Source organism: Hemitrygon akajei, chromosome 1 (genome assembly GCF_048418815.1).
Source record: "Hemitrygon akajei chromosome 1, sHemAka1.3, whole genome shotgun sequence".
In the NCBI taxonomy this organism is placed as follows: domain Eukaryota; kingdom Metazoa; phylum Chordata; class Chondrichthyes; order Myliobatiformes; family Dasyatidae; genus Hemitrygon; species Hemitrygon akajei.
This window is the reverse complement of record NC_133124.1, coordinates 70841282-70865132: the sequence shown is the minus strand read 5'-3', so window position 1 is coordinate 70865132 and position 23851 is coordinate 70841282. Positions and strand designations below refer to the sequence as shown.

General features: G+C 43.1%; 2 protein-coding genes across 2 annotated transcripts in view; both read left to right on the top strand.

The window, feature by feature from the left end:
• The first annotated feature begins 14682 nt into the window (after positions 1–14682).
• LOC140727715 (actin, non-muscle 6.2) lies at positions 14683–20494 on the top strand. Its single transcript, XM_073045403.1, has 3 exons — positions 14683–14786; positions 14875–15023; positions 18916–20494. The coding sequence occupies exons 2-3, from the start codon at positions 14898–14900 to the stop codon at positions 19918–19920; spliced, it is 1131 nt and encodes a 376-aa protein (XP_072901504.1). The 5' UTR covers positions 14683–14786; positions 14875–14897; the 3' UTR covers positions 19921–20494.
• LOC140727720 (actin, non-muscle 6.2-like) overlaps positions 14885–23851 on the top strand; it is a 31205-nt gene continuing 22238 nt past the window's right edge. The window contains exon 1 of the mRNA XM_073045425.1: positions 14885–15023. The gene's annotated coding sequence lies outside the window, so the exon portion shown is untranslated. The remainder of the gene's footprint in view (positions 15024–23851) is intronic.

The following is a 23851-nucleotide window of genomic DNA, read 5'->3' as shown; positions in this document are numbered from 1 at the left end:
AGCTAACAGGTGATAAGACCAAGTGAAGGAAGGTGATGAAGTAAGAAGCTAGGAGGGGAGAGGCAGGAGCAGTAAAGGGCAGAAGAAGAAGGAATCTAATCAGAGAGAACAATGAACATGAAAGAAAGGGTAGGAGGAGGGGAGCTAGAGGGAGGTGATGGGAAAAAGAGGAGAAGAGAAGCGGTGAGAGTGAAACGATAATGAAGAATGGAAAAGGATAGGAGAGGGGGAAGAAATTAGTGGAAATCAGAGAAATCGATGTTTATGCCATCAGGTTAGAGGTACCCAGACAGAAAATGAAGCGTTGTTTCTCTAACCTGAGTTTGGCCTTATCATGACAGTAGAGGAAGCCATCGATTGATATGGCAGTATGGGACTGGGAAGTTGAATTGAAATGAGTAGCCACTGGAAGATCCTGCCTTTTGCTGTGGACAGAACATAGGTGCTCGATGAAGCAGCTTCCTAATCTACATCACGTTTCACCAATGTTGAAGAGGTCACACTGGGACAAGCAGGTAACATAGATGACCTTGAAGGACTCATAGGTGAAATGTCACTCACCTGAAAGGACTGTTTGGGACCCTGAATAAATGAGGGGAGTATTGGACAAGTGTAGCACTGTCACACTGGCAAGGGTAATTGCAGGAAGATCAGTGGGGAGAGATGAGTGGACGTCATCTTAGAAACATAGAAACATAGAAAATAGGTGCAGGAGTAGGCCATTCGGCCCTTTGAGCCTGCACCACCATTCAGTATGATCATGGCTGATCATCCAACTCAGAACCCTGTACCTGCTTTCTCTCCATACCCACTGATCCCTTTAGCCACAAGGGCCATATCTAACTCTCTCTTAAATATAGCCAATGAACTGGCCTCAACTGTTTCCTGTGGCAGAAAATTCCACAGATTCACCACTCTCTGAAGAAGTTTTTCCTCATCTCGGTCCTAAAAGGCTTCCCCTTTATCCTTAAACTGTGACCCCTTGTTCTGGACACCACCAACATCGAAAACAATCTTCCTGCATCTAGCCTGTCCAATCCCTTTAGAAGTTTATACGTTTCAATAAGATCCCCCCTCAATCTTCTAAATTCCAGTGACTATAAGCCTAGTTGATCCAGTCTTTCTTCATATGAAAGTCCTGCCATCCTAGGAAACAATCTGGTGAACCTTCTCTGTACTCCCTCTATAGCAAGAATGTCTTTCCTCAGATTAGGGGACCAAAACTGCACACAATATTCTAGGTGCGGTCTCACCAAGGCCTTGTACAACTGCAGTAGAACCTCCCTGCTCCTGTACTCAAATCCTTTTGCTATGAATGCCAACTTCGATGAAGTTGCCATTTGCCTTTTTCACCGCCTACTGTACCTGCATGCCCACCTTCAATGACTGGTGTACAATGACACCCAGGTCTCGTTGCATCTCCCCTTTTCCTAATCGGCCACCATTCAGATAATAATCTGTTTTCCTGTTCTTGCAACCAAATTGGATAATCTCACATTTATCCACATTAAATTGCATCTGCCACGAATTTGCCCACTCACCTAACTTATCCAGTCACCCTGCATCCTCCTCACAGCTAACACCGCCGCCCAGCTTTGTGTCATCCGCAAACTTAGAGATGCTGCATTTAATTCCCTCGTCTAAATCATTAATATATATTATAAACAACTGGGGTCCCAGCACTGAGCCTTGCGGTACCCCACTAGTCACTGCCTGCCATTCTGAAAAGGTCCCGTTTACTCCCACTCTTTGCTTCCTGTCTGCCAACCAATTCTCTATCCACATCAATACCATACCCCCAATACCGTGTGCTTTAAGTTTGCACACTAATCTCCTGTGTGGGACCTTGTCAAAAGCCTTTTGAAAATCTAAATATACCACATCCACTGGCTCTCCCCTTTCCACTCTACTAGTTATATCTTCAAAAAATTCTATAAGATTCGTCAGACATGATTTTCCTTTCACAAATCCATGCTGACTTTGTCCGATGATTTCACCTCTTTCCAAATGTGCTGTTATCACATCTTTGATAACCGACTCTAGCATTTTCCCCACCACCGATGTCAGACTAACCGGTCTATAATTCCCCGGTTTCTCTCTCCCTCCTCTTTTAAAAAGTGGGGTTACATTAGCCACCCTCCAATCCTCAGGAACTAATCCAGAATCTAAGGAGTTTTGAAAAATTATCACTAATGCATCCACTATTTCTTGGGCTACTTCCTTAAGCTCTCTGGGATGCAGACCATCTGGCCCTGGGGATTTATCTACCTTTAATCCCTTCAATTTACCTAACACCACTTCCCTACTAACATGTATTTCCCTCAGTTCCTCCATCTCACTAGACCTTCGGTCCGTTACTATTTCCGGAAGATTATTTATGTCCTCCTTAGTGAAGACAGAACCAAAGTAGTTATTCAATTGGTCTGCCATGTCTTTGTTCCCTATGATCAATTCACCTGTTTCTGACTGTAAAGGACCAACATTTGTCTTGACCAATGTTTTTCTTTTCACATATCTATAAAAGCTTTTACAGTCAGTTTTTATGTTCCCTGCCAGCTTTCTCTCATAATCTTTTTTTCCCTGTCCTAATTAAGCCCTTTGTCCTCCTCTGCTGGTCTCTGAATTTCTCCCAGTCCTCAGGTGTGCCTCTTTTTTTTGCTAATTTATATGTTTCTTCTTTGGACTTGAAACTATCCCTAATTTCCCTTGTCAGCCACGGGTGCACTACCTTCCCTGGTTTATTCTTTTGCCAAACTGGGATGAACAATTGTTGTAGTTCATCCATGCGATCTTTAAATGCTTGCCATTGCATATCCACCGTCAACCCTTTAAGTATCATTTGCCAGTCTATCTTAGCTAATTCACGTCTCATACCTTCAAAGTTACCCTTCTTTAAGTTCAGAACCTTTGTTTCTGAATTAACTATGTCACTCTCCATCTTAATAAGAATCCCACCATATTATGGTCACTCTTACCCAAGGGGCCTCGCACGACAAGATTGCTATCTTGTATCTTTCTGTTATGTTATCTCGCCCTGTCTCTTTGCATTCTCTGTCACTCCACCACTCCCTCCTGCAAACTATAAACTACATCAATATAATCTCAGGAAGTCAGTAACTCTAAAAGAAAGGCCCTAACATGGGTGAATGAGAGGGAGGTATTGTTGTGCAGAGTGCCCTAGGGCAGAAACTGGTTCTCTCTGCATTCCATCCCTTATAAGGAGAAAACTTGAGCTCAGGAGAGGAGGGGAAACAGGAACGGCAAGTAGAACGGCAATCACTAGAGGAGGGTGGGAATGCTCAGGTGAGAAGTTTTATTCTCTGCCATTTCCTGCCTATCCACAAACAGGAGACCATTTACTCAAAATGCCGGAGAACTCAGCAAGTCAGGCAGCATCCATGGATGGGGAATAAATTTTAAAAATAAAAATAAATTGAAAATAGGTTTTACTATGCACTGTACCAGCAGTTATGGTCAAAATGACAATAAAAGTTGACTTGACTTATTGAGTTTTTTTTGGCATTTTGTGTATGCTGCTCAAGATTTCCAGCATCTACAAGATCTTTTGTGTTTAGGAGGCCACTTAGCTTGTTAAGCCTGTTCCAGAATTCAAAGCAAAATGCTGGGAATCAGAGATGTTTTAAAAATGCTCAGATGGTCAGGCAGCATCTGAGGTGAGAGAAACTGGGGTCAATATTGGTTGACGACCATTCATTACTGTACAACAGGGAGAGCCTGAGTTTTAAAATGCAGATGAAGCAGAAAGGAGAGAACACACAGGAAGAACCAAGAGATGGTGAAACAAGTCTGGCGTTTCCGATTGGCCTGCAAGCCCCCGCAGCTTTCTGGGTGAAAGAGAGAGAGAGATCCAGAGTCCCATCCTTTGTGCAAGGAATTGTTTGCTCGCACCCCCAGGCAACCTGACTCAAATTATAAACTTATTTGAGTAATTTCCCTAAACACAGTTTTCACAATCCGTTCTATGAGTTGTTCAGTCCTGTCTGTTCAAACTGCCACTAGTACTAGTCTACACTACTTACAATACCTACTGCCTTGGTAAAGCAGCTAACATAATCAAAGATCCCACCACCCCTCCCAATGGGAAGAGGACACAAAAGCCTGAAATCACGTACTACCAGACTGAAGGGCAGCTTCTATCTGCTACTGAATGATTCCTGAGTACAATAAGATGGATTCTTGACCTCACCATCTACCTCATTATGACCTTGCACTTTATTGTTTCCCTACACTGCATTTTCTGTGTTCTGTAACACTTAATGTTAAAAACACTCTGTTCTTGTTTTACCTTGTATTGCCTCAATGTGCCATTGTAATGAATTGATCTGCATGGACAGTAGGCAAGGCAAGTTTTTCACTGTATCTCGATAAACCGATATACCAATTTACTGAAGCCTCTTCAGCCCAATGCCACCTCAGTTATCTGCTCCACCCTGTGCATGGCCAGTCTTTTATTCCTGGAGTCTCTGAGGCTGCCAGAGATTAACAGGTATAAGAGGGCAGATGAAGATGGGGTGCAGGCCATGAAAATGATCTGAAGCTGTTGGTGGCTGTCATCCTACTCTCCGTGAAGGGTTGCACCTTTTCTTGGAAGTATCTTCCAGCTCTTCTTCCACCCCTTTCTCCATCTTTTTATACTATCTCCTCTTTCTTTCCAGTCCTAATGAAGGATCTCAACCCAAAACATCAGCTGTCAATTTCCTTCTACAGAGTCTGCCCGACCTACTGAATTCCTCCAGTTCTTTAATATGTTGCTGCAGATTTCCAGCACATGTAGCTCTTTGTGTATCCAATGATGTTGAGCCAATCATTTTGCTCTTTAAATACAGGATGCCATGTTCATTAGGGATGGCTGGCAACACTAGAAATGTGTCCTCAAGTGCATTTTTCCATGATGTGGTCTGATTCAGAACAAAGTTTTGGTTGTCACTTCCTCCCTGTGGTGATCCAGCCCTTGGAGACAAGGGCTGACAATGTTCCGAGCTTAGTTGCTGTGGACAGGTATGACATTGCTTTCGCCTTTTGCTGGAAATGACCCTCAGTGAAAGGGCTAACTGATGACTAACCCCTGGTCCCCTGGTTTCTCACTCCACTCAGGCTTGCAAGGAAGTCCTCAGGCCATCAGTGGGAAGACAACAGGTTCAAGTATTTGAGAGCAGTCCCCTGCAAAGAACATTGGTTTTCTTCTCTTTACCCAGTGCAAGACTTCCTTCCCAGAGGAATCACAGCATTTGAGTGACTCCACCTGGCTGGCAGCATGAGTTGTTCTAAGACAAGAGCAACCTGGCACAAGGAAAATTCACCCTCGGCAGGAAGTAAGAAACCAAAGGCTTGGGTTTTGGTTACAAGCTGAGTAATGTTGTGTAATTGAATATTCATGGATAAAATTACAGATCTGTTGCTTTAACAGTCTGTATGACTGTTTGTGTGAGGAGCAATAAAAGGAAAGCATTCAGCCCCTCAATCTTGTTCTACCATTCAAGGAGGCCATAGCTGATTTATGGATGTGGAAATGGTGCAGAAGAGGTTTAAAAGAACACAAAATGCTGGCAGAACTCAGCAGGCCAGACAGCATCTATGGGAGGAGGTAGTGACGACGTTTCAGGCAAAACGTCTGCTGTCTGGCCTGCTGAGTTCTGCCAGCATTTTGTGTTTTTATTTATTTCCAGCATCTGCAGATTCATTCGTGTAAGGTTTAAAAAAATGCTACTTGGTTTAGAAGGTATGAAATCAGGAAAAGTTGGACAAACTTGGCTTATCCTCCATAAAGCATTGGAGGCTGAGGGGAGTCCAGACCAAGTTTTTTTTTAATTATGAGAGGCATAGATTGGATAGAATCTTTTCCCCAGGGTAGAAATGTCAAATGTCAGAGGATATGTCTTTAAGATTAGAGGGGAAAAGTTTAAAGTCAATGTGAGGGGTAACTTTTTTATGCAGGGAGTGTAGATGCCTGAAATGTGTTACCAGTAGTAGTAGTGGCAGCAGGCAGTTTAGTGGTGTTTTGAGGCTTTTAGATAGACACATGGATATAAAGGGAATGGAGGGATTTACATCAGCAATTTCTTTTCTTACCTGTCTCAATAACCTGGGTTATATCTCAACAGGCCCTGAGGATTTATCCACTTTAATGCTCTTTCAGAGACACAATACTACCTCCTCCTTTACTCTGAAATGCCATATTATATCAATACACTCAACATTGATCTCCCTGTCCTCCATGTCATTTACCTTGGTCAATACTGGTAAAGTGCTAATTCTGGACCTCATCCACAACCTCTGCACCTAAGCAAATGTTCCTCCCTTTTTCCCTGAGTGCTCCTACCCTCTCCCTAGTTATCCTTTAGTTCCCGATGTGTATTAGAATACTTTGGGATTCTCGTTAATCCTCCTTGCCAAATACATTTCATGGCTCCTCCTGGCTTTCCAAATCCCATCTGTCTGGCTTATTTATAATCCTCAAGGGCTCTGCTGACTTTGGATTCAGAATCTTTACCTAGTTTTCTTTTTACTTCTTGACTAAAATTCATGACCCTCCCCACATCCAAGGTTCTCTTAATCTTGCCATCCTTGTCCTTCCTTCTGGAACATACCCATCCTATATTCTGTATAGCAATTCATACAAAATGCTGGAGGAACTCAGCAGGTCAGGCAGCATCTATGGGAAAAAGTAAACAGTCGACGTCTTGGGCCGAGACCCTTCTTTAGGACTAGAAAGAAAGAGGAGGAGTCAGAGTAAGAAGGTAGGGGAAGGAAGGAAGAAGTACAAGATGGTAGGTGATAGGTGAAACCAGGAGATGGGGAGGGAGTGTAGTAAAGAGCTAGGAAGTTGATTGGTGAAAGAGATAAAGGGCTGGAAAAGGGGGGATCTGATAGGAGAGGATAGAAGACCATGGAAGAAAGGAAAGGGGGAGCACCAGAGGGAGGTAATGAGCAGGTAAGGAGATAAGGTGAGAAAGAGAAACAGGAATGGGGAATGCCGAAGGGGGTGGGGCGCAATTACCAGAAGTTCAAGAAATTGATGTTCATTCCATTAGGTTGGAGGCTACCTAGAGGGATTATAAGGTGTTGCTCCTCCAACCTGTGTGTGTAGCCTCTTCTCAGCTGTAAAGGAGACCGTGGACTGACACGTCAGATGGGAATGAGAAGTGAAATTGAAATGAGTGGATACCAGGACATTCCGCTTATTCTGGCATGCGGACAGTAGGTGCTCTGCGAAGGGGTCTCCCAATATACACTGGGAGCAGGATACAGTAGATGACCTCAACAGACTCAAGGGTGAAGTGTCACCTCACCTGGAAGGACTGTTTGGGGCCCTGAATTGTAGTGAGGAAGGTGGAGTAGGGGCAGGTGTGGCACTTCTTCCTCTTGCAAGGATTAAGTACCAGGAGGGAGATCAGTAGTACTCTTCCTTTCCAGTCCTGATGAAGGGTCTTGGCTCAAAACATTGACTGCTTACTCTTTTCCATAGATGCTGCCTGGCCTGCTGATTTCCTACAGCATTTTGTGGGTGTTGTTTTGGATTTCCAGCATCTGCAGATTTTCCTGTGTTTGCTGTATTCTGCAGAGTTGGTCTTCAAACACCTTCCACCTGTTGAATGTAGACTTGCCCAACTGCTGTTCCTAATAAATTCTCCTTAGTTCCTGCCTAATGTTCTCATAATTTGTTCTGCTCCAATTTAACACTGTCTCACGAGATCTATACCAATCCTTATCTATAGCTATCTTAATATTTAAGGAGTTGTGGTCACTGTTCCATAACACCTCACCCACTGAAAATTCGTGTCACCTGGCCAGGCTCATTAGCCAGCACTGGATTCAGTACAGCCCATCCTCATGTTGGTCTACCTACATATTGATTTAAAAAACCCGGCATGCACTTAACAAATTCTGCCCCAACTAAACCTTTTGCACTAAGAAGGTCCCAGTTTATATTAGGGAAGTTGAAGTGTTCCTGAGAACAACCCTATTGTTTTTACACCTTTCCTTAATCTGCCTGCATATCTGTTCCTCAGTGTCCTGGTGGCTGTTGTGGGGCCCTGAAATACAATTCCATGAGAGTGATTGCACTCTTCCTATTTTTGAGCTCTAAGCATATAAACTCAGTAAAAGAGCTTTCCATTATGTCCCCTCTAAGTGCAGCTGTGATATTGTCCCTGATTAGTAGTGCAACTTCCCCCCACCCTTTTACCTCCCTTTCTTCTTTTCTAATACATCAAACCCCTGGAACATTAAGCCCCATTCCTGACCCTCTCTCAACCAACTGTCTGTAATGGCCATAACATCATAATTCCATGTACTGGCCAATGCTCTAAGTTCAGCACTTTTACCCAAAATACTCCTGGCATTACAATCTGTCTATTCTATCAAACTGCTTCAATGAGCAAACTAGATAAACCCTTCATCCATACTTTAGAGAGCACAAGCCTGCCTGTGTCACCTCTCCTCAGAGTAAAACCTTTCTTGAACTGATAACATTGTACTGTATCTTCATTTAACCTATTGGTTATCATTTCAGAAAACTTCAGATGATCTATTGTGTATGGAAAAAACATTAAAGTATATTAAGTGCAACACACACAAAATGCTGGAGGAACTCCGCAGGCCAGACAGCATCTATGGAAAAAAAAGTACAGTCGATGTTTCGGGCTGAAACCCATTGGTTGGATGCTAGGATTTCCAGGATCTGCAGACTTTCTCTTGTTTGTGAAGTGTATTATATGCATGTCGTTATTGGTTTTATGTGTGTAAAACAGTAAGCAGTGAGAGTAACACATAACAAGCTGGGGGAACCCAGATCAGGCAGCATCCGTGAGGGAAATAAACATTTGTGGGTTTTGTGCCAAGACCCTCCATTTTGCTTAAATTTGTGTGTGGTGAGGGGGGGGGGGGGAGAGAGAGGGAGAACGGGAGAGGGAGGGGGGTAGAGAGAGAGAGAGAGGAGTGTGTGTGTGTGTGTGTGTGTGTGTGTGTGTCTGTCTGTCTATGGGTGAGGGAGAGAAAAAGAAGGCTGTGTGTGCGTGGGGAGCGAGAGAGAGCTGTGTGTGTGAAAGAGAGAGAAGTATATGTGAGAGAGAGAAGTGTATGTGAGAGAGAGAGAGAGGCTGTGTATGTGTGTGTGTGAGTGTGAGAAAGAAAGGGCTGTGAGTGTGTGTGAGAGGTGCACGTGTGTATATATCTCTGTGAAAAAAATGTGTGTATGTGTGCAATATACACAGATATAAGTGACTGAGACAATGTGTGTGTATGTACATGAGAGTGTGCATGTGGATGTATGAGAGAGTGTGTATGTTTCTGCGTGAGTGAATAGAATCAACCACTGAACTGATAAATCAAAGATGGTTATTTAGCTTACTGAGTTGGTAGGCTCCTGGGTAGAGCAATGCCATCAGTCCCATTCCCCTGATCTCCCCCCCAGAGCCCTGTGAATTATTATCTTTCATTGTTGATCAGATTTCCCTCTGAAGGCCCTGACCACTTTCACCCCACCACAGGGCATCACTGCTCTCTGTGTAAAAAAGTTTCTCACATCACTCTCTTATCTTTTACCCAAAGTTTTAATCTATTTTCCATCCTCAATCTGACAGTTTCCTTTCTATTCCAGTACCTAAACCACTATGAAAATGGCCACTTCTGTCAAATCTCCTCTCATCCTCCTAGACATAACCCAGCTTCTCCAGCCAAATTTTATACTGCAAGGTTCAGTTATTTGGCACTTTACTCTTGTAACCAACACCAGATCGATCTCTCAGGGCAAGTGTGGAAACCATACAGTACTGGGAGACCATGCAGACTGACACATTGGTGAGAGAACATGTAGGATAACACTGGGCAATACCAAGGAAACTCCCAGACTGATTTCAGGACAGCACTGAGGGAGCAAATACAGTAACATTGGGATAGTCTGAAGGGAATGCTTGGGATAAAACCAGGGCAGCGCTGGGCAGTGATGAAACAGCACACAGGGCAACATTAAATAGTGTTAAAGGAGCCCATGGACCAACAAAGGAACCATTCTGAGGGAATCCAAGGCAATGTGCCAGATGACCTAAGCCTTCACTGCTGCTGAAATCCCTCTCGCTGGAACCACACATTTTGGGAAAAGTTTTTCCTCACAACTTTCACGCATTATACTGAAAGATGTATCTGTTGAAAGTGAAATCCTGACAGCTGGACATGAAACCTTCATTGTTTCTCACTCCACAGATGTTGCCTGACATGTTGAGTGTTTCAGATTTCAGATTTTCTACATCTGCTATTTTGATTTTCCTGTGTGTGAGTGTATTGCTGTGTGCCTTGGTAAATTGGTACATAGTCAAAGATTATAGAATTATACGGGATAGAAACAAGCCCTTGGGCCCAACTGATCCATGCCATCCAAATACTCAGCAAAGCCAGTCCCATCTGCCTACTTTTATTCCATATCCCTCTAAATGCTAGAGGAACTCAACAGGTCAGGTAACATCTATGGAAAGGAATAAAGAGTCGAGATTTCAGGCTGAGACCCTTCATCGGGACTGGAAAGAAACGAAGATGAAGCCAGAATAAGAAAGTGGGGGGAGGGGTGGAGGAGGGATATAAACTTAAAGTGATAGGTGATGCCAGGTGAAGTGAAAGGTAGATGGTGAGGGGGGTGAAGGGAGAAACTGGAGGTAATAGGTGGAAAAGGTAAAGGGCTGAAGAGGAAGGAATCTGATAGGAGAGGAGGATGGACCATGAGAGAAAGAGAAGGAGGAAGGACACCAGAGGGAGGTGATAGGCAGGTGAGGAGAAGAGAAGGGGTAAGGGGGGAGCCAGAATGATTCATGGAAAAAGAGAGGAGGGAGAAAGAAATTACCAGAAGTTAGAGAAATCAATGTTTATGCCCAGACAGACTATGAGGTGTTGCTCCTCCAACCTGAGAGTGCCCTATCCATGTACCTGTCCAACTGTCCATTAAAAGTTCTTAATGTACATGCCTCAACCACTTCAACTTGCAGTACATTCAATAAACACAGCACTCACTGTGTAAAATATGTTGCCCCTCAAGTATCTACTAAACCTCTCACCTTAAACTTATGCCCTCTAGTTCATGATTGCCCAGGCTTGGAGTAAATTCCAAATGCATTCATTCCATCTAACCCTCTCATTTTATACACCTTTGTAAGTGAGTAAGGGATTGTGTGAATATGAGCGAGTGCGTGAAGAAGAGGGTGCAATTGAGTTAGCACGAGAAGTGATTGTGAGTGGTGGAAATCTGAGTCACACCTAAATTGTGAGTTCCATGGTAATTTGAGCCTCACTCCTCAACCTCTCACCTGAGCGTCCACGCCCTCCCTAAATTATTGGCTACCTGCTGCTGCTCCTGTGCTGAAGTTTTCTCCTTATAAGGGATGGAATGTGGAGAAGAGAAGCTGACACTGAACCCTTATCTTGCCTGGGGCTTATTCAGCAAGAAGGCACTGACTCATTTCTATCATGTGGATCCAGGGAGCAAACCTCAATAATGATGACCATAACAGTGTCAGTTTGGTGTAAAATACCACACACACACCACTCCAATTTATAAATATCCCTCAGGAAGGAAATCTTAACTAGTTTGGATCTTTATGTGACTCCAGTCCAACATCTAGAGAAACCCATCTTAACCAAGGGCAATAAGAATGGCACTGATGTTGTCACAGTTCAGAATATTAACACCTTCTGACTCCTGAACTATTCCAGCAACTTCAGGCTCTTGTGTCTACACTTTCCCAAACTGTTCTGTAAAATAGCAAAAGCCTCAAGATCATGCAAATGTTTTTTAGATGGAATTGTGTTGAGTTTCCAGCAAGAGATGAGCCATTCAGCCCCACTCAAAATGCTAGTATTGGTCAACACACAATGAAGATAGAGGAACACAACAGGTCAGGCAGCATCTATGGAAGGAAATGAGCAGTTGTGCATGGAGTGAGATCCTTCATCTAGACTGGCCATCACATGAATGCTAGGATTGATGCGAGATTCTATTTCCTGCACTCACTGACCAGCACCCACCCCCTTCACCCCAAGGTAAATTCACCCTGTCAATACATTCAACCACAAGCATAAAACCCCCAAAATGAGACATTGTGAAAAGTTTTTGAATTTCACCCATCCACTCCCCTAAACGTTTACTCTCTCCAGCCCCAGTCTGTATTAGTGTAAGAAGGGGGAAATTTAAAGGAGATCTGAGGGTAGGTTTTCACACAGAGGGCAGTGGTTATCTGTAACAAACTGCCAGAGGTAGGTCCAATTACAATAGTTACAAGGCATTTGGATAGGTACTTAAGAAGCACATAGAGGGATATAGGCCTAATGTATGCAAAAGGAATTAGTGTAGTGTAGAGAGCTATTATGGAAGCATGGAAAAGGAAGTTGAAAGGGCCTCTTTCCTGTGGTATGGTTCTGCAATTCAAATTGTTACCCAGAGATCATATTCAGATTTATTTATTTATCACATGTACATCAAATCATACAATGAAATACATTATTTGTGTTACCAAACAACACAACAAAGGATCGCCACACATTCTGGCACCAACATAGCAGGACCACACAAGCATCAACAACAGCAATATCAAAAAAGGCAAAACAAAGAAACCAGGAAAACAAGCCCCTTTCCCACACACCCACACATAGAAGCCTCCAGCCCCAGGACAGGCCACTTCCACCTCTATGACTCAAGTTCTTTAAATAAGAGAACATAACATCCTGCCTTTAACACCTGAAACAGTCAAATCTCTCAAAATCCTGAATAATCTTAACATGGTGGATGTGGAGAGGACATTTCCTCTTGTAAGTGAATCTAAAACAAAGCTTCACTGTTTAAAAGAAAAGTCGCCTAGTTAAGATAGAGATGAGACAACTTTTCTTCTCTCGGAGTCCATGAATATTTTGAGTTCTGTTCTTCAAAGTGAGGTGAGAGAAGATTCTTTGAATATTTTTAATGCAGAGGTAGGTGGATTATAGTTAAACAAGTGGATCATAGAATGATGGAAATATCGGCGCCTCAATTCCATCAACACTCAAAAAGCTTGACAGCATGCAGTACAAGACAGCCCACTTGATTGGTACCCCTTCCACAAGCATCCAATCCCTCCCCCATTGATGGACAGTTGCAGTAGTGTGTACTATCTACAAGAAGTACTGCAACAACAAAACAAAGTTCCTGAGGCAGCACCTTCCAGACCCATGACCACTACCATCTAGAAGAACATGAGCAGCAGATATCTGGGAGCACCACCACTTGGAAATCCCCCTCCAAATCACTCACCATCCTGACTTGGAAATGTATCACCATTCCTTCATTGTCGCTGGGTCAAAATCATGGAATTCCCTCCCTAACAGTACTGTGGGTGTACCTACACCTCAGGGACTGCAGCGGTTCAAGAAGGCAGCTCATCACCACCTTCTCAAGGGCAACTAGGGATGGGCAATAAATGCTGGCTTAGCTGGTAATGCCACATCCGTAAATGATTAAATAAAAATAAACTCAGTGGATCAGGCAGCGCCTATGGAGCCTTGATGAGGGTCTTGACCCAAATCATCGACTGTCTATTTCCCTCTTAAGCTGCTACCTGATCCGTTGAGTTCCTCCAGCATTTTGTGTTGTTCCAGATTCCAGTATCTGCAGTCTCCTGTGTCTCCAGGTCGAAAAAATTTACTTGGAGAGATTGGGAGGCACAAATCATTTTATTGTACAAGACCAGATGTTTTTGTTTCCTGTGATTTCTGTCCCAGACCCACTCCTTTGCCCATCTACATTCTGAAGTGACCCATTGAGCAACTCCAACCAGTTCCACGGGGAGGTTTAGCCCCACCTCCTGAGTATTGAATCCCAACCATAACTGCTTGCCCACCTCCCGGGAGCAAATAGGTTGAAAATAGGCTCCTATGCAAACGAGTGGTAGCAAGTTGAATGGTGCCCACACCCTGTTTATTGTGACATTTGTTCTGATGATTCACTGTGATAGGAAGATCCCACTCACAGGCAAATTGGGACTTGCTCTGTCTCTTTAACTGACTAGGTGTCGCACAATAGCCTCTGCAGGTTAATTACCAAATAAAGTAAAGTCTCTGCAGTTTGCGAGCTGCGGAATTCAAAAGCGTTTAACTCTTGGTGTCCTGGCGGTTTTCCCTCACTCAGTGAATGAATTAATTAAAAATAAAATACTTGTTTCAATGAAGTTACCAGATTGTTGTAAAATTTCCACTGGTTTACTAATATCCTTCAAGAAAAAAAAATGTCACCAAGTCAGGTAGCATCCATGGAGGGGAATAAACAGTCAATGTTTTTGACCAAGACCCTTCATCAGTCCTGATGAAGGACTCGGAGCAAAACATTGACTATTTATTACCCTCTATAGATGCTACCTGACCTGCTGAGTTCCTCCAGATTTTTGTGTGTGTTGCTCTGGATTTCCAGCATCTGGAGAATCAATTGTGTTTAGAGAAAAATGCCATTTGGCCGAAATGTGACTCCAGAGCCATCAATTTGGTTGACCTCCTCAATTTCCAGCTTTGCCAGTAATGTCCACTTCCTTAGAGAATCTTTTACTCATTTTTTAAAGATGTGAATATCACTAAAACAATAAAACTGATTAAATATGTGATTGAGATGAAGACCCCTGATTCCTAATTGCTCAGTTACCTTTCATTGGTTAGCCTACTCATATGATAGAAATGTGGGTGGAGCCTCAGTTTCTTTAAAGGGAGAGAGCTAAACTGGGAGTAGGCAGTGTTGAGGACTGCATTAACAGCATCTGCGGAAGGTAAAGATGGTTTGTTCAGCTGTATTGCTGTTCTGTGAGCTTTATGTCCTTGTCTCACCATTAATGTTTTTTCTCCTTTCTCTTTCAGTCATCCCCTCCACACTCTAAGCCATGGCTGATGATGAAATTGCTGCGCTGGTGGTGGACAATGGATCTGGGATGTGCAAGGCTGGGTTTGCGGGTGATGATGCTCCGAGAGCTGTGTTCCCCTCGATTGTGGGACGACCTCGACACCAGGTGAGTCCTGCTCCAGTGGAAATACTGATGTGTGGTTTTCACCTGAAACGTTGATAATTCTTTCTTTCTTTCTTTGTGTACTTCTTACACCCTTTCCCCCTTCCCTGCAACAGATGTTGTCTGACTTGCTGAGTTTTTCCAGCAGAGTGTTTATTACCTCAGATCCCAGCATCTGCAAGCCTCAGATTTCAGCATCTTTCCAAGCCTTAACTCCTGTAGTATATATATCTCACCATATACAATATATGATCTTGAGATTCAGTTTCTTGTGGGCAGAGTCAATAAATCTAATAACCATGATAGAATCAATGGAAGACCACACCCAACAGGGCAGACAACCAGTGTGCAAAAGGTAACAAACTGTGCAATAGAAAAAGAAAAAATAATAAATATCAAGAACAAGAGATGATGGGACATGTGAAGTTATTTCCCCCCCCCCCCAGTTCAAGAGCTTGATAGTTGAGGGGTGATAACTGCTTCTGAACTTGGTTATGTGAGTCCTGAGGCTCCTGTACCTCCTTCCTGATAGCAGCAGTGAGAAGAAATTTAATAAAAATACCGCTTTGGATGTTGTTGAGGGGAATGAACTAGCAGGGCAGAGCTGCAGTGACTGGGTCTCTAGCATTGAGTCTGGTGCAGTGGCTCAGAAGGGAAGAGAGATGAAGAGGACTGCAGGAGTGAGAGGAGATTCCATAGAGTAATGGAGACGGGGGTGGTGGGGAAAGAGAATATCTGCAGATGCTAGAAATCCAAGCAACACACACAAACTGCTGGAGGAACACAGCAGGCTAGGCAGCAGCTATGGGGAGGGAAAAAGGTACTTCGACCTTTCAGGTCAAAACCTTTCGGCAGTACCGTGATGTTTCAGACAGACTCCCTTTGGGAGTCCTGTCGAAGGGTTTTGGCCTGAAGCATTGACTGTACTTTTTTCTATAGATGCTGCTTGGCCTGCTGAGTTCCTCCAATATTTTTTGTGTGTTGTAATGGAGATGAGACTCTGGACGCAATAGAGATATCGAGCTAGTATGTTGCCTCACAGGGATCAGGAAATGTCTTTGATTGGGTCCGTGGCATTCTAAGGCGGGGAGAAACAGGATCAGTGTAGAATCATTGTGGGTAGAGCTAAGAAAAGGCAAGGGTAAATAGACCCTGATGGGAGCTGTACACAGAGCTCCAAACAGTAGCAAAGATGTGGTCTACAAATTACAATGGGAGATAAAAATACATGTCAAAAGGGCAATGTTTCAAGAGTCATGGGGTTTTCAATATGCAGGTAGATAGGAAAAATTGGGTTGGAGCTGGATCCCAAGAGAGGGATTTTCTAAAATGCCTACAAGATGGCTTTTTAGAGCGGCTTGTGGTTGAGCCCACTAGGGGATCAGCTATTCTTGATTGGGTGTTGTGCAATGAACCAGAATTGATGAGCACACTTTAGATGAAGGAACCCTTAGAAGGCAGTGATCGTAACATGCTAGAATTCACCCTGCAACTTAAGAAAGAGAAGCTAAAGTCAAATGTATCGGTATTATAGCAAGGCAAAGTGAATTAGAGGTATGAGGGAGGAACTGGCCAACATTTATTGGAAGATAACACTAACAGGGATCATGGCAAAGCAGCAATGGCTGGATTTCCTGGGAACAACCCAGAAGCTGTAGGACAAGTACATACCAAAGAAGTATTCTAAGGCAGGATGACGCAACCATGACTGACAAGAGATGTCAAAGCCAATTATGAAAGCCAAAGAGGACCTATAATACAGCAAAATTAGTGGAAACTTGGAGAACTGAAAAGCTTTTTAAAAAAAACCAACAGAAGGCAACTAAAATGTCATAAAGATGGAATACAAATATAAGCTAGCCAATAATATTAAAGGGGATGCCAAAAGTTCCTTCAGATGTACAAAAGAAAAGCAAGAGTAGATATTAGACTGCTGGAAAATGATGCTAGAGAGGTAGTACTGGGGACAAGGAACTGGCAGATGAACTGAATAAGTATTTTTCATCAGTCTTCACCATGAAAGACACTAGCAGTATGCCAGAGGTAATGTTCAGGAAGCAAAAAGGCTAAAGAAGGATTTAGACAGATTAGGAGAATAGGCAAAGAAGTAGCAGATGAAATAGTGTTGGGAAGTGTATGGTTATGCACTTTGGTAGAAGAAATAAAAGCACAGACTATTTTCTAAATGGAGAGAAAATTCAAAAATCTGAGGTGCCTTTCAATTATTCTTGGGCTATTGCCATTTTCTACCTGTTCTTTCTTTCTTCTGCAGGTGTACTGTTGATTCTAACTAAGTAGTAAGTCAGTAGGAGGCACAGTGTTTAAGCACTGCATACAAGTACAATACAATCAGATCTGTCTGTTAGGTAAAGTGGTAAACATAGGCATGAGTGGTTGTTCCACATCGAGATCTTGGAAAAGAGTAATCAGAACACCATCTTGTTACCTTGCTAATATTTTGCTACACTGTTTGCAGCTTGAACTGAATTTTCTGGTTTGGTTACCTTCCAAGGGTCTGACTAGATTTAGTGCAGTTGTTAATTACTGGGTGACTCATCTAGTGGAGTTTTTCTCTGCCAAATTGAGAACTGAATTTGATCGTCTGAAATGCAAATAAATAATATCCTTTGAGGTTGTATATTTGCTGTATTTTCTGCTCTAAAACAACAATCCTACATGCAAATAGGTTTGAACAATAGCAAGTAACCTTAATCCACGCCCAGGGTGAACAAGGAATGTCTCCCTGGTTGTTTAATAGTACTGTGCTTTGAGTTATTAGTATATACTCTTTGGATAATGTACTTGCCATAATTGAACCCCAGTACTGTAGGTGCCGTTTAAGAATAGCTTCCAATAAACTAAACATCACTGCAGACAAGGTCTTTCAGCCACTTAAACCTTTACTGATTTTGGTGATCCTAATTGCATAGATACAGGCATCTCACAGAAAATTTTGCCTAAATAGTTTACACTGTTATTTGATATTCTACCTTTTCTGTATTGTTATGAACCCCGTAACTGGGTCACTTACCAGCAAAGATAGAGAGGTCCGTTGAAGTCTGATGGTACTATTTTTACAAGTTTTTATTTATAAAGGGGCACAAAAATAATGTTAATACAAACATTCAGATAATATATGTCGTCAATACTCAATCTAAAGTGCGGGTATAGTAATAGTCATCAATAAGAAGTAGCTCTATTGTTTTTTGTCTAGGGGTAAAAATATTGTCCGATGGAAATATAAAAGTCTCTCACGTTCATGCAGGCTTTAGCCTTTGGGGACCGCTGGGTTTTCACTTGTTGGAGAGAGAGATTTGTGATAAGAGAAACTTGCCCGGGTCTTGTGATGAGGCCCATCCGATGTGTCGGGGGAATAGGTTCCCCGTTGTTAGTTACAGAAACTCGTTTCTGTGGTATCAGCCACCAGCTCCCAGGCCTGGGAACCGAACACACGTGGCTTCCTTCAAATGGCTGCCCGCTATATGGGATCGCTAGCGTCTGTTCTGGTGTGTCTGAGGGGCCGTCTCTACAGCCCCTCTTTTTATCTGGACTCACGGGGTCTCAGATGTCAATCAGGTTGGGATGATGCAATCTCTCCCCGTAGCCCAGCCCACGTTGCCCTGAGAGCTGGCACGTAGTATAGGATCGCAATCCACAAAGGTGTCTCCAAGAAACAATGGCCAAATCCGTTGCTTTGTCTTGCTGAGGGGCCAGGACACATTCCAAAACCTTGAGGATTCTCTCTCATTTCCTGGGTCCAAGACTCGAATTAATAGCGATCTTGCGATTCTCAAGAAGGAGGGGGCTGGGATCATAACAGTATTACATATCAAATTGCTTCAACTCTCCTGATGGAATACATTCAATTACCCTTTGCCCTGTTTCTCCACTCTAGGGTGTGATGGTGGGAATGGGTCAGAAAGACAGCTATGTTGGTGATGAAGCCCAGAGCAAGAGAGGCATCCTGACTCTGAAATACCCAATTGAGCACGGCATTGTGACCAACTGGGATGACATGGAGAAGATTTGGCACCATACCTTCTACAACGAGCTGCGAGTGGCCCCAGAGGAACACCCTGTCCTCCTCACAGAGGCTCCTCTCAATCCCAAAGCCAACCGTGAGAAGATGACCCAGATCATGTTCGAGACCTTCAACACTCCAGCCATGTACGTTGCCATCCAAGCTGTGCTGTCCCTGTACGCCTCTGGCCGTACCACTGGCATTGTGCTAGATTCTGGGGATGGTGTGAGTCACACTGTGCCAATCTATGAAGGCTATGCCTTGCCACATGCCATCCTGCGTCTGGACCTGGCTGGCCGGGATCTCACTGACTACATGATGAAGATCCTGACCGAGCGTGGGTACTCCTTCACAACCACAGCTGAGAGGGAGATTGTCCGTGACATCAAAGAGAAGCTTTCTTATGTGGCCCTAGATTTTGACTCTGAGATGCAGACAGCCAGCTCATCCTCATCCTTGGAGAAAAGCTATGAGCTTCCTGATGGCCAGGTCATCACCATTGGCAATGAGCGTTTCAGATGCCCAGAAACCCTCTTCCAACCCTCCTTCATTGGGATGGAATCTTCTGGTATTCATGAGACCACTTACAATAGCATAATGAAATGTGATGTAGACATCAGGAAGGATCTGTACGCCAACACAGTCCTGTCTGGTGGAACCACCATGTTCCCAGGAATCGCTGACCGGATGCAGAAGGAAATCACAGCCTTGGCTCCAAGCACCATGAAGATTAAGATCATCTCTCCACCAGAGAGGAAGTACTCAGTATGGATTGGAGGATCCATCCTGGCTTCCCTCTCTACCTTCCAGCAGATGTGGATCAGTAAGCAGGAGTATGATGAGTCTGGTCCCTCCATTGTCCATCGCAAGTGCTTCTAATTTGTTGGAGATTGGAACTGATTTAACCTTGACTAAATTGCATCTTTATTTGCTTTTGCAACTTGAAGTTGGGGTGGTGTGGTGGTGATTGCTCCTCATTCTTGAATTCTCCTAGTGTGGTTCAGAACAAGGTGAGGACAGATTTCTTTGGATGTTCTGACATGTTGGAGATTTTTATTCAAATTAGAAGCTAGTGATAGTCACACTCTATCCTTGCAAATTTGGTGCTTTGAAGTTTTTTAAACTGTCAAAAGCATTTGTGATCACCAACTCAATGTATGGAAGTAGCAAATTTTGTTGTTTTGACCATGAAGTTCTAAATTGTCACAGGAGGATCCAAGAACTTGAAGCTAATCTCCATATGCAGGTTCAGTGGCTGAATTTTCAATTCTGTATAATTTGGCATAGGATGTTGTAGGAAATGTGTGAACTGTTTAACAGCTGATGATCCTGAGTGGGTTGGGGTGGGGGGGGGGATGAGGGAAGGGAATAAGTTCTCTTGTAAAGTTGTCAATCACAGTTTACCTGTGGTTATTATCAAACATTTAATAAAAAAAGTTGTATTTGGACATGATCTCATCTGTCTTGTAGTTTCTCCTGCACCTCAAACTTTATTTTCTTGCAGCAGGTGTCCATTTGGCCCTTGCCTTAAGTTATCTATTTTATCCCACTTACCCTGGTGCTGCTTCCATAACCATGGAATTTCAGTGATACCAAGTAAGGAACAGTTGCCTGACACATGATCAGTGTAGGAATTAAAGGGACCAAGGCATTTCTTTGCATGGGGGGAGGGGAGGGAAGCTGGTACAAGGAAGGTTGTTACATTATAAATAGGCTCAGCAAGGATTATGAAAACACAAAAGACTGATGTTGGAATCTGAAGGAATAAACAATCTATTGGAGGAACTCTGACTCATGAGACATCTGAGGATGAAAAAGAGGAGTTGTTTTGGGCTGAAACCTTGCATCACCACTAATTATTCTGGGATGATTGGAAATGGATCTCAAAGGGAAGCAAAGCTGTAGCTCAACTAGTTCAAGTCAAGGTTATTGCCATTGAAGTATATACATGTATATTACATGTATAACAATATAATGAACATAGAAACAAGACAACATTTCTCTAAACCAGGGTGTAAAGTGCAAAACATACGGTAAGTATAAAATCTACAGATGAATCACACATAAATAACAAACTGAAGTGCATTAATTAAACATTGTAAGGTACAGAACAGATAACTAGTGACACTTTGAATACAAAGCAGCAGGGAGTTCAGAAGCCTAATGGCCTGGGGGAAGAATCTGTTTCATCCTGACTGTATTTGTTTTTGTGTATCATAGTGTTACGAACCCCGTAACTGGGTCACTTACCAGCTAAGATAGAGAGGTCCGTTGAAGTCTGATGGTACTATTTTTAAATGTTTTTATTTATAAAGGGGCACAAAAGTAAGGTTAATACAAACATTCAGATAATATACGTCGTCAATACTCAATCTAAAGCGCGGGTATAGTAATAATCATCAATAAGAAGTAGCTCTATCGTTTTGTCTAGGGGTAAAAATATTGTCCGATGGAAATATAAAAGCCTCTCAAGTTCATGCAGGCTTTTAGCCTTTTGAGGACCGCTGGGTTTCACGTGTTGGAGAGAGATTTTTTTTTGGTGAGAAAAGAAACTTGCCCAGTCTTTTAGGACGCAAACCGTTGAATCGGGAACGTGGGTTCCCCGTTGTTAGTTCGAAGTCCTTTTCAGTGTTATCAGCCACCCGTTCCCCAGACCAGGGGAAACGGACCACACGTGGCTTCCGAATAGCTTCCCGTTATCACGGGAGCGATGGTGTCTCCTTCTGGTGCGTCGCTAGGGAACTGCCCCCTGCAGCCCCTCTTTTATCTTGACTTGCAGGGTTGTAGATGCCAATCAGAGTGGGGTGATGCAATCCCCAGCCCACATTGCCCGAGGGTGTACACGTAGCCCTGAGAGCTGGCACGTAGTATAGGATCGCAATCCACAAAGGTGTCTCCAAGAAACAATGGCCAAATCCGTTGCTTTGTCTTGCTGAGGATTCTCTCTCATTTCCTGGGTCCAAGACCCGAATTAATAGCGATCTTGCGATTCTCAAGAAGGAGGGGGCTGGGATCATAACAATAGTCTCTTGCCTTTTGGTAGAAAATCAAAGGGGATGATGAATGGATGGGATCCTTAAAAAAAAAATACTTCTGTAAAATGCAGTTAAGATTTTGGGGGGGGGGGGGGGGGTCAGAGAGGTGATATTAAGGGACCAAGTGAGGTCATCTGTGATGTGAACTCCCAGGAACTTAGTGCACTTAACTTTCTATGGAGGAGCCATGTATTCGTAGAGGGGGATGGTTTGTCTGCATTTTGCTGAAGTCCTCAATTAATTTCTTTGTCTTCTCCATGTTCGGGCTTGGGTTGTTCTTCTCACACCAATCCACTAGCCACTCTACTTCCTCTATACTCCATCTCGTAATCATTCTTGATAAGGCCAACCACTGTTGTTGAGCTGGATTCTACAACAGTCATGCATTAGTAGTGTGAACAGCAGCAGGCTGCGCACACAGCCTTGGAGTGCCAGTGCTCAGCAGAATGGGATGAATGTTCTGAAATTCTCAGATGTGAGGGTTGCAGATGCTGGCTGAGCTGATAAGTTAAACTGCTTAACTCCATCTTGTGTTAAGGAGTGAGTAATATAAAAAGTAGTTTTATTTTGAATATGGGATAATGATTAAGTGTAGAGTCTATGTATTTTGGATTATTCAAGATGGTGACTTAAGGGGAAGAAGGGATTGAGCAAAGGATTCATTCTTGGATGGAAACACTCTTAGACTTTTATAGTGACAGGGCCAAAATCTTGGGTCAAAAATCTGCTGGAAATACTCAGCAGATTGGGTTGCATCTATAGGAAGAGGGGAAGTAATTTTATGTTGAGACAAATAACTTTAAAACCAGTAACAGTTAGAAAATTGATAATAAACACACAGAAATTAAAAGGAAATGGAAGGCAAGGTCTGGGATGGAATGTTTGGACTAATTGACAATAGTGTAATGCTCCAGGGTATAAATATGTTGCTGCATCCATTGCATCTGTTCTACCTTTGACCAGCTGAGAGAAGTATTTGATGTCCAAGAGATCAACTCAGCACTGTTCAATGATCTCCTGTATTCTTCAGAGACATGGACAAAATGCAGCTGGCACCTCAGTACTGAATTGGTGCAAAAGTCACTGCATGGTTAGTGACTCAATGCCCTCCAATCAACATCAGTTCCACCTGAAACATGCATTGGTCTGACCTCCACAAAGATTTCCAGAGGAAATGCTTTAAAGTAACTATCTTGAAATCTCCATGATAAAGTAGAATCCTTAACAACTATGGTATTACCTAGCCTGAAAATGGAGAGGCGCACCATAAACAAACATTTACAAAACTGCTTGAATTTCCAACATCTGCAGATTTCCTCGTGTTTGCTTTACAAAAATACTGCTAGGCCTTGGAGACCTGAGTTAAAAGGAGAAGTTGGGCAGGTTGGGACTTTAATTCCTTGGAACGCAGGACACTGAGGTGACATAAAATGACAATACAGCACAGTACAGGCCCCTCAGCCTATGATGTACTGACTGATATAAACTTACTCCATGATCAATCCAATGCTTCCCTCGATACAGCCCATAAACAAACCACAATCTTTCTCACATCTGTCCACATTTAATTGTATCAACCTTGACCACCATCCATGGAAGTGTGTTCCAATCACCCACTAACCCCCTATGAAGAAATATACCCACTGTGATTATATATTTTAAAAAGAACACATCTCTCTTAAATACAAGAGATTCTACAGATGCTGGAAATCCAGAACAACACACCAAAATGCTGGAGGAACTCAGCAGGTCAGGCAGTATCTATGGAAATGAAT